General features: G+C 36.1%; 1 protein-coding gene across 2 annotated transcripts in view; it reads left to right on the plus strand.

Annotated features, from left to right (window-relative positions):
• LOC150086947 (thioredoxin reductase 1, cytoplasmic-like) overlaps positions 1-12132 on the plus strand; it is a 147305-nt gene that overhangs the window by 64954 nt on the left and 70219 nt on the right. For both annotated transcript variants that reach the window (XM_090372834.1, XM_090372835.1), the window contains 2 exons: positions 2702-2752; positions 8490-8632. In XM_090372834.1, coding sequence (XP_090228960.1) covers positions 2702-2752; positions 8490-8632 — 194 coding nt within the window. The remainder of the gene's footprint in view (positions 1-2701; positions 2753-8489; positions 8633-12132) is intronic.

Raw genomic sequence — 12132 nt, forward strand, 5'->3', positions numbered from 1 at the left:
ATTCCCGCTATTTACTCGCTAGTCAAAAAAAAATTGAGAAATCCCTGTATTTTATTTCGTTGGGAAATCCCCGTGTTATGTTCTGTGCAATTGAACTTGTGCTTGTTGAACTTGTGGAAAAATCTAGATTTCAAAGTTTTATTACTATTGGATAGCACACCAGGCCATCCAAAAGATTTAAGTCATCCAAGCATAAGTTATGTTCCTACCACCACGGTTGTACTAGGTTAATACAACTTTGTTCATTCAGCTGTTAGATCAAGGCATTATATGCGCCTTTAAAACTCATTACATCAGAAAATCGTTACAATGGATTTTGGAAAAAAATTATTCCAAATTATTAATGGAGGATCCAAATCATAAAAAGTAATGCAGGTATGGAAACATTTCTCAATTGTGGACTGTATCAGAATCATAGCTTTATTGCTGAAAGAAGTGAAACTGTCAACAGGTGTGTGTTGGAAAAATGTATGGGCAGAGTTAGTTCATTCAGGAAAACGGAATCAGTGCGATAGTAGAACTTGCTGTTTGGGTAGGAGGGAAGGTTTTGATGATATGACTACTGAAGCCTTTGTGGGTAGCACAGTTGTTTTTGCAGGAGGAATTTTTATGGGTCTTTTTCACAACATGGGTGAGTTAGTTGGTCTCAGACAAGGGTAGCATGGTTTTTTCTCCTGGAAACTCTGGTTTTTCATCCAGCAAAACAGAAAATTGATCTCAGGACACATGCTATTTATAGACAATATATACAGAGCAACATGGCCTTAGTCGCCTATACTCCTAAAAAAAATAAAAAACATGATTACTGAAGACATTCAAGAATTACTGGTAAAAAAGAGGCCGGCAAAGCGTATTTGGTGGAAATGGAATCAGAGGTAAAACCAAATCAATTCAGAGGATGATAGCGCAGATGAAACTTTTAAGCTTCCAAATTTTATGCTAAAAAAAAAAAGCATACTGGAAGGCATAAAGTTAGTCAAGCAATTAGAATTTTATATTTTGAATGCAGATTCTTGAATGAAAGGAGCCCGAAGTTCAAAAGGGAGCTTCAAAAATGCTTAGTTCCATACGATGAAATTCACAAATATTTCTCATGCAAAAGCAAACAAACCCAGATTACTGATTTTTTTTAAAGAGAGTAGAATGGTGAATGGTGAATTTTTTTAAAGAGAGTAGAATCTAGAATGGTGTATTTTTGTTAACATTTTGTTATCGAAATAGTGTATTTTTGTTAGCTTTTGGAACGTAACCTCCCTTTTTGTACTTTTTCTTACTCCCATATAACATGGTTTTGCACAACACGACATTTTTATAGGAACCTAACTACCGTGTTATACAAGGGTTACCTGTAATAACGTGAAGCAGTTTTTTTTTTTGCACTGCAGGACATCTGTGCTGTATGTAAACATCTGATCTCAATGTGTTGTTATTTGGGATGCTATTTTGACAGCTATTGTAATAGGCAAAATTTCTTTTACCACCTTTGTGCAAATGTATCCTGCCTTTACAAGAACAATCTCTTCGATCTACAAGTGCAGGCCACACTGATAACTTCCCCCCCCTTCCCTGAACCTAGTGTTTTTTTTTTTTTTTTTTTTTTTTTTTTAAATCAGAGGCCCTTGCAGAGTCTCAAGTTATGAGTATCCACAAGGCTTTTAGCATATAGCTTCCTCTGTCATGCCTGGGAAGAATTGCAGACACTTTCTGACCTCTCGTGTAATTTTTTCATCATGGTCCCGTATTTTATTTATCAAACAAACTGTCAGTTCAAATGTGCTTAATATCATTAGCTCCCACATGAATGATAATGCTCTCTTTAACGCATCCCTCCTGTTAAAATGTGACATTCTGTTAATGATATCATTAATTGTTGCTGGCACACCCTGGCTCTGGTCCGTATCTCCTTATTACAAAGAATATTATCAGTTTCCCAGACAATGGAATATCCCAATAAAATTAAATGCTTTTGAAGCAGAGCAGTATTCACTTCACTGTTCTGTTCTGGGGCCTGAATTGAGGGTGCATCACCTGGCAGGTCATTAGATACTTGAGTCCCTGACGACTCCTATGTTTACTTGCCTTCCACCCATCAAGACTGCAATGGTGATGATCACTTACTGGGGAATGCTGCACAAAGCCAGTATGTGGAAAAATTGAGCTAAATGTTACCATCAGTGTGATAATATGTTGTAAAACAGCTTCAGATATGTACACAGTTGCCATCATTAATATTCTCTGTAAATTAGATTTGCCCACCTCATATAGGGTTTGTCCACCTCGTATAGTAAATTTTACAATATAGGTAGTATAAAAAAAAAAAAAAAAAAAAAAAAGGAAGTAGTATGGTATTCAATGCCTATTCATTTATCAATAATTTTCTTGAGTTTAAAGCATTTATGTACAAAGTTTTTAATTTTTATGAATGAAAACTTCTGACCTTTGCACAGGTGAGTTTATAAGCAATGAGTTTTCCCAAGGGGACCCACACAGTGTTTATAAACTCATTTGTGTAAAGATTAATCATACTAGTGAATATAATATTAGTGTGAATTCTTATGTTCTTCGATACGTTATATATGCCTTGTTAAATAATTGGTTGTGTATGGCAATATTTTTAACTAATTCATCATTAATTCAAGCTGGGTAATATTAATTGATATTAGATATTAATTTGGAAATGTAAAAATTGTTATTTTTGTAGGAAATAGCATGAAAGATGCCAGAAAATTTGGTTGGGATGTACCTGATAAAGGTAAGCTAACTTTTTATTCTTTGAATTTTATTATCCTGATCCCCATACCTCTGTACTAAAATTCCATAACTAGAAGTTGTAAAACAACAAATTTTGATCTTCAATTTTTTTATAGATAATTAATAATTCAGATTTTCCTTTATAATGGTGCTTTTCAATTTTAGAGTGGGCAGTCCGACATTTGCATGCACCAAAATTTTCTGCATAACCCCAGTATTTTTAAAAGCAGGCTCTACACCAAATGTTTGAGGTTCAGTATGTTCTAGGCCAGGAATGGACAACCTTTATAAATGACGGGCCAGATAAAATGTCTGTGAGGCGCACACAGGCCAAATTTTTTCTTAATTTCTATAATTTTTGGGATTATTTTTAGGATTATTAAAATGGTGTATAATGAAAAAATTGTCATAAACAGTTCAATGTTATTTATTGTAATGTTTATAGATGTACAGTCAGTCCTCGTATAGCACAATAGTTGTTCCTAGAAACTCTTGTGTAAAGCAAAATCGTGCAATATAAACAACAGGCCCTATGGGAAAAATAGGGTTAGGTGCCGACCACCCAAGGTGGAACACACATTTGTAACCAAAACATTACCAAACACAATAAATAATCGTAATAAAATACTTACGTAATTTATTACAACTATTACGTAATAAAATATTGCTAATGCTTTTGCTTCTAACATAAGCAAACTTGTTTTTTGTTTGATTTTCTATCCGAACAGATGACAGCTGTTCCATCTCTTCCAATTCTTTGGGTCTTAATCTAATGGATTTTAATTACACTTTGAGTTGTACCTGCTAAGAAAGTTTTTATTTTCTCTGCATTCTTTGTAATTCTCGGCATTGCCTCATTTAGGCCTGTAGCACGTGTAATATCACATGGTCTTTCATTTTGCTCAGTGTTTCACAATTTCACATTTTTTTTTCTCTATCGACAGAGGCGGACTGGCCATAAGCCTTATCAGGGAAACTCCGATGGGCCGGGGGCCGGTGTGATTTTGGCCATAAAAGCTAGTGAGGCCACTACAGATTTTCCCGGGTAAGAAATTTTGACTCAGTCCGCCTCTGTTTATCAATATTGCTTTTCTTTTTCTCTCTGAATCTGTAGTGTCTTCACCAGGATGCTTCCTTTTCAGTATTTTACTCATTTTTAGGGAATAAAGCACAATTACAAAATGAGGAGTCATCATGCTTGATTCACATAAACAAAGCTGTGTGCGTGTAGCAACTGAATAAACAACACTGTAAAGGCAGAGACACACTACTAACACCTCACTAGCTCACATTTTACTAAAGCACATTTCTGGGGGTTACTACCATAAAACGGCGCCTCTGTAGCCAGGTGGGAAGGAGCAGCAGTGCGTAGCACACACTTCTTGATTAGACCGGGGTTCGAGCCCGTGACCACCAAATACGGAGGATGCGGAAAGGTCAGGGAATGACCACCGCATATCCCCAGAGCAATATGGCCTTAGTTGCTAATGCTCCTAAAAACCAAATAACAACAACAACTACCATAAAACAATAAAAACAATTTCCAGTTGCGTTCCTGCTAGTGGAATCTGTTATAAACTGGTAGTAAACTCGATCTAATTGCATTTGCAATAATACCTATAGCTGGAATTTTACGTTATTATGGTGAAATGCGTTTCCCTTCACTGATATAAAAAACATAAATACATTTTCAGAATCTTCTCTTCATTTCTATCATGTTGCGTTCAGTTGGGGTGATTTCGCATCCGACTGCCATTTCTTGTAAACACAAAGGCGAATCGTGCATAAGCAAATTTGCTTCGTGTTATATATGATATCGTTCCCCTATTTATAAATCGTGTATGATCGAATTTGTGTAGTGTAAACACATGTTATACGAGGACTGACTGTACATATAATTAATTTTATTAATAAGGAAAACTAAATACAAATTCAAGATAAAAATACAATTATAGTAACAAAATAAAAATACAAATCCAGTAACAAAAGTTGCAATATTTTATTTTTATAATATTTAATGAGCGATTTGATGCATTTTATTTTTATCAGCGAATCGATATTTGTTGTAGCAATGTGCAGAGTATTTTCTAAATTTACATCAAATTCCATTAATTCGAAAATATATATAATAAACGGCAGGCCATTTATTTTATATATATTTTTGACTACTAGATATGGTGCTGTTTCTTGTAATCTCTATCTTGTGAATTCCTGACTGGGTGATTGTCCCGGAGTATAAACGGAAAATTTATTTATTTTTTTAAGTGGAGCTTGTTTAGAACACCTTCACCCATTGCAATCTTTGCCTCCTGCAGTGCAGGAAGCAGGGGTTTTTTATTAATGGTTACTCTTCAGATTGGGCTAACATTTAGAAGTGGGAACCTGTAATGAGTGATTCTGGGACACAATTGTTGTACTTAGATTTTCTTACATAACTTTGGAAAAGGGATAGAGAATATAATAAGATATGCAAATGGGGTATCCATGGAAAGATTTCAAATATGTGCATGGTAACCAGGCACTTGGAAGATGTCTGTAAAGATTTTGAGGGGGAGGAATAAAATTATTCATAATTTTCGGTTTTAAATTATGCCAGAGCTAGGGGTCATAAATTCAGATTATAGAGGGAAGATGGTATGATTGTAGAAAGTTCTGTTTCAACCAGCAACTTTTTTTACTGGAATAAGTAGTCTTTGTGGATTAGTTGAGGCTGATAGTTTGAGAAATTCAAAGTTCAGCTGGATGGGCACATAAGTGAGGAGGTAATTGCATGGATACTTTGTTTATTTTTATTTATTTTTTGGTTGGTGCGTCAAACACCTGTGGTTTTCTTGCACTATATGGTTAATACTAATGAGACAGAACTGCTTAATTGTAATGGTCATGATCAATAAGGTTCCACAACACAATTGACATTGGGTGAGTAAGTAGCATAATGGTCATTGTTCTAACCCATCAAACACTTCATGTATCCAAGAACTTAATTTTTTATTAACATTTTATCATAATAATAAACTTTTTGTATCTTAAGCCATGAAAAGGTAACATGATTGCTTGGTAAAAAGTGGAAAACTGAAGAATTATGTTTCAATGTTAATGCTAAATTCACAATTATATTTTTATGTTATGTATTTTTATGGGGGAACTTTTTCATACTTCCCTGAAAACTTAGAAGTATTTCCAGAAGATCCCATTTCATCATGGTCAGTGAGCTTATAAAATTGATCAGCTACAAAAGTAAAAGAAAAATAAATACAGGAGCGTTTTTTTTTTTTTTTTTGTTTGTTATCACTGTTGTTTATTAACAGTTACTCTGAATAACAAATAAAATATCTATTTTTTGTTTAACACAAGTTAGAAAATTTTTCAGTTATGTGATGTTATGAAAGTAATTGATTTCACAGTGGATTATGCTATCACAGATCGAGAGTTATTCTGTATAAATTTATAATTAGTTATACAGCATTTATTAAAAAAAATAAAATTTTATTAGTTTAAAATGCCTAATTTGCTGTCACTTGCTTACCTCGTTTTCTGTTCATCAGAATACATTATTTAGTCTTCTTTTCTGTTTTCTCTGCTTCCTTTCTTCCCCTCCCCTTCCCTATGTTGTGTGTACTTACAGTACTATTCTTGTGTATTGAAATGTCAACTAAAAGGTTATAATATTGTTTTAGGAATATTTAAGTAGCTTTGCTCTGTGGCCTAGAAATGTTAGACTGCATATCATGGTGGTAATGGTGGAGAAGATCAAAAGTTTTGATCATATGCAGGTGAAGTGCATACTGTATTCTGTCCATTTATTTGGTTCTGTTTTATTTTTATGGTTCTGTATGTTAAGCAGTTTTGTTAGGGCATCTTGGTTATCTGCTTGATTATTAATAGACATATCAAGCATTTGTTGGAAATATGCAAGTGCTTTTCTTTATATTTAATTATTTTTAATTTAATAAGTTTATGGTGAATTTGGTTAATGGCACATGTATTTTGAAAACTGTTGTTAAAAAAACATTTTCCTGATATCTAGTTCAGTAAGGAAATACTGATTATTTGTGATTAGTATGACATCACACGGGTAATGAACACTTGAATTCAAGAGGGAATGTTGAACACTGTGTTGGTTTTCATTAAAATGCACTATTTTAATTTGTCTTGCATGGTTCCAGTTTTCAAACATTTAACACCAAGTTGATTATGTTAAAATATGTAAAATACAATACAGACAAGGCTAGTAAAATTCTGTAATATATTGGCTGTTGTTACCCAGCCTTTGACAAAAAAAAACAACATTTGAAGTCACTTTCATCTGTGTAGGGAATGCATGTCTTTTTATTATCTATCTTTGGAAAGTCTGGGGTAAGATTATTGCTAGGAGCAAGAATATATGGTAACTTATCTGTTGTCTCATTGGCAAATCTAAGATGTAGGGTCTAAGTTGACAATTCAACTCTTCCCTTCATAACCTTAGGGTAGGCTTAGATAGACTTTTCATAATGTTAGGTATAAAGTACTCAGAGGATTGTCATTTCTTGAGCTAGGACTTGCTTTTTTTTTTTTTTTTTTGGTAGTTGTTGGCGCATCGGCTTCTGTGGCCATAATGCACCTCCCAAGGTTTTTGCAGTACTTTGATCCAAGCCCGAGGCGGGATTCGAACCCACAACCTTTGGGTTGCTAGGCAGGCACTTTACCCACCCTGGCTAGCCCGGTCGGCACCTAGGACATGCAGAGTAGGAGAAGCAGGTTAGTTGGCTTTAGATCAATTTTGCCCTGATCTGTGGTTATGTGAATAACATATATCATAGATCAGTGTCAACATTGAAGGGGAACAGCTTAGGCTTTATATGTTATTCTAAACATTAGGTACAGTTCATGGAAGATGTGAGTTTCACTATTCCTATTATTTTATTTATTTATTTTTTTTATGTTGATTTATTTATTTATTTTTTTTAATATTGATTACTATATATAAAAAAAAAAAAAAAAAATCGATTAGCTTGAGGGTACCCAGTATCTTCATGAACCAGAACTTTTTTCTATATGAAAAAGAAAAAAAAGATTCTAGTGTGTGAAATATGTAGAGATGTTAATAGAAACAGGAAAGGCCAGAGCTCTCTCCTCCACCTCTGGCTAAGCCAATGAAAAGCTGTGCTTTGGAGTGATTAGTCATGATATGTGGTTTGCTAATCTGATGCTTATGCCTGGGAGTGGCAGATGCCTGGAGAGAGCACGTGTCAGGCTGTATCATCTCAACAATGAAGTTTGACAAAGGTAGTGTGATAGTCTGGGACTGTTTTTCATGGTTTTGGCTGGGACCATTAGTTGTTTTTGACAAAACCGTGCATGCTGAGGTCTGTCTACATGTCCTGGACATTAACATTAACCCATCAGGCACATCAGGAAGGCCCATACCTGTATCAGCAGAGTATGCCCAACTGCTTTCATTTTGATGGACTGGTCTGAGGAAATCAGTGTTGAAAATTAAAATTAGCCAGTCCAGAGCCTGCCAACAAGCAGAATTGAATGGGTTACTGCTCTGTTTTGGGGAATAAAAGCTGATTAATTGGAAATATTGGAGGATGTTTACTAATAACTGTTGGAGTGTATCCCACAGAGACTAGTTTTCAGCACACATTATTAGTTTTCTTGTAAATAAAGGTTTGTGTGTGTGTGTAAAAGGACGTATTATGATGTATAATATACGGCTAATACTAACACTTTTTTTTTTTTTTTTTTTTTAGTTGAACATAGGTGGGAAAGGATGAAAGAAGCTATTCAAAGTTATATAGGTTCTCTGAATTGGGGCTACAAAGTACAGCTTCGAGAAAAACAAGTTAAATACATAAATTCATTAGCTCAGTTTGTTGAACCACACAAAATTAAAGTAAGTAGTGAGTGGCTATATAATTTACTTTTAGCTGAATAAATGCAATATAGATAAATAATTTTGCTGACTTAGTACTGTTTCTTAATTTTTCCTAAAGAATTTTATTTGCAGATCTGTAAATCATTTCATTCCATGCTTCAGCAGAAAAATGAAATAATTGTAGAATGTAGTGCTTTTTTTTTTTTTTGTTTTTTACCCCCATAATAAGTACAAAAATGGCATTTTAAGTAAAGCAGTGCTTATGTGCCTTTATTATAAATTAATCTTGAAATCAGTTCATGAGGGAAGGGGGCTATAATTGAGTTTTCATACTGGCAATAGTATATGATATTGAGCATGTGACTTTTAGATGCCAGTGCTTAATTAGTCATTAATGATAGATTCAAAAGTCTAGACCTCACAGTAGCTTCTGAGAATGAAGAGTTAAATAAGTCTACTTAATTAAAGGAATTACCTAACCCAGAAAATATTAATCATTTGTGTTGCAGTTTTTGATACTGATCCATCTTCCATAAAAGACATATTTTGGATTTCTGCAAGTTACAGAATTTTAACGTGTAAGGTATGTTGGTGTCTAACAGCTCCTGAGATTTCTCCCATCTCCACGAGTGAGCTTTGTATCGGGCCAGAGATTTTGAGATGTGTTGGTTGTGTGCTATGTAGTGTGTTGTACCCTTTGTTTATCTGGTCAGTTAGCCACTGAGCCCCTAGTGGGACCCAACGTTACCACACCTTGCCTCAGGGAGGCTGACTGGGTGTACCATTGTTTCTAAAGTACTCTGGCAGGTCCTGCCACCTACTTTCTTGGGATTTCAGCGGTTAGGACTTAAGTAAATGGTGCAAAACTATGAAATTAGAGTAGATGCCAGGGAGGATACTTAGTCACTGTTTAGAGGGGCTATAAGGAGACAATTGCTGAAAGATAAGTTGATAGGTCGGGCATAAATTGATGCTTTTTGAATTTTGACATGTGGGGGCTGACGCTGTGTAAGAAGAAAGTGTGTGGGGGGACAGAAGGCTGGGGGTTAGAAGTTGGAAGTAGGGGGTCGGCAGGGAAGATGACCCCTGTTTGGCAGTGGGGCATGCCCATGCCTCACAAAAAAAAGAGGGGGGGGGGGAGGGTTGGAAAAGCTCTTCTCTCCCTCAGGGAAAAAAAAGGTTCTGCTCAAGGGAGTGTGGAAGTAAGATTGCCCACTGGGCAACCAAGCAGCAGCGCTGCTTTAGGCAATTCAGCACGGCCGACGAAGCATTTTAACTAGTGTTGGGATGAGATATTATTTGTGCTTATGAAATTGTACTTCACTACGATGGCATAGCTGCCAACTCTCCGTATTTCTGGAGGGCGCCGAGTGTAATTGCAAGTGGATGCAGTGAAATTGAAGCTCCAAGAAATAAGTGTTTTTTGCCGTTTTATTTACTTGATTGTCATATATCATTCTTTATAGGTAGCTTTATAGACCTAGTTAACACTTCTTTTATTAAACAATGGACCCCAGTACTCCAGGCCCATTTGTCACTTCTTTTATTTTTAATTTAGATAGATTTTGTAAGTTACTACTACTTAATATATGTAAAAACATAAAAACTTAATATGTAAAACTAGAGCACCAAAGTAACAAGCACAAAGTAACTGGAGTGCTATGGCTTGGGGAAGAACCAAGGAGGGCAATTCTCCAACACATCACAGCCTCAAAAAAATCTGCCACTTATGAAATGTTTGCGGATCATTCTGGAACAGGACATGATCTAACCAAGGAGGATGATTTTGTGTGCTCTAGGTGCAGAGAGTGTCAAGAAATTAGGCACAAACTCGGCATTCTGATGGGTGCCTATGAGAGTTTGAAGAGTCAGGTAGATGCCCTTGAACGTATTGAAGTGCAGAGGACCCATCAAGCTCTTAGCTGTCCAACTCAATGCCAGAGCTCCCATTTGTGAATCAGGCTACACAGCAGCAATCTCCAAGGCAGAATGCACTGATCCCTCAGGAGATAGTTATTGTCAGTGACTCCATTGTCAGGGATATAGGTAATATATTGTGTAAAAAGGATAGGTGGACTAGGACCAGGGTATGTCTGCCAGGGGCAAAAGTTGATGACGTTGTAGAGCAGATATAATCTTTTAAGGGCACAAAGGGTGATATTGTTGTACACGATGACGTTGTGTAGCAGATCTGCAGATTTACTTAAGTATAGGTGAGTTAGGGTTAAATTTGAAAGTGTCTGCAATTCTGCCCAGACAATGTAGGAGGGAGTACATGATGTGAGAGCCCTGTCAATCCTTTCGGCCCTGGAGAGATTGCTCAAGGCTCATGGGGTATAATTTTTCGCAGCATGGTGTGTGCTTGTTAACAGGAGGGACTGCTTCTACAGGGATGGGATACATTTAAATAGGAGTGCAAGAATATTTGCTGATGCTATTGAGGCCGTGTTAGGTGGGTCAGAAAACTGCTAGCTTGGGGAGGGATTCACAGATTAAAAGATTAACAGTAGCCGCAGGCAGAGGTGCAAGTGATTCTTGCACTGCTTCTATTAGATTGGAGGGTGAGGTGCTGGGGTTTTCAGGGAGTGGTGGGAGTCATCATGGAACAAATGCATGGGCTGTGTTAGGGTATAGTAAATAAATTTGATGAATTTGAAGTGCTGGTCAAGACATCAAAGGTGGATATTGTTGTGATATCAGAAACATGGTGTCACACAGATATAAGCAGTGCAGAATTGTGATTTGGGTAGTACAATGCATATGGAAAGGATAGACAAGATAGGAAGGTTGGAGAGGTTATGCTGTTAGATAAGAAACACAAAATCTAAGGAAGTACAATGTTAAGTCAGTTTGGTGTGATGTAAACACTGGGAAAGCAAAAATGAGAGTAGGAGTGTGTTATAGGCCTAATGACCCTGATGAGTACAATAAACAACTGTACAGAGAAATAGTGGGCCAGTAAATCAAATTGTCTAATAATGGGGAATTTTAACTTCCCAGATATTGATTGGAATTTGTGGATTGGTCACTTGCACACTAGCAAGACTTGTGGATTTATTGGATGATCGTTTTCTACAGCAACACATTAGAGAGACAACCAGAGAGAGTAATACTCTTGATCTGGTTATCAGCAGTGATTATTTGTGCATTGAGAACTTGCAAATAAAGGAACCACTGGGTTGCAGTGATCACAGTGTACTGATGTGCAATTTACTTAAAGATATTACTACAGTGGTCTCAGACAGTTTTTAAATTGTATACAGTGGGGCCAACTGATGATATTACCAGCAGCAACTTCTAAATGGGAAGCATTCAAGGAAGTAATCGTGGAAGCTACTAGGCTTTTCATACCGGTTAAGAAATACTGTTCAAGGTTTAGGCCCAAATGGATGTTAGATGAAATAATTAGATCCTTGGCAGAGAAGGAAAATGCACGGGATGCGTATAAATTATCAGGCAACACAGAAGCTTATGATAGTTATAAACTATCATAAGCTTCTGTTTATAAGTTATAACTT

This window comes from Mastigoproctus giganteus, chromosome 4 (assembly GCF_048544385.1).
Source record: "Mastigoproctus giganteus isolate SK-2022 chromosome 4, ASM4854438v1, whole genome shotgun sequence".
Taxonomy (NCBI): Eukaryota; Metazoa; Arthropoda; class Arachnida; order Uropygi; family Thelyphonidae; genus Mastigoproctus; species Mastigoproctus giganteus.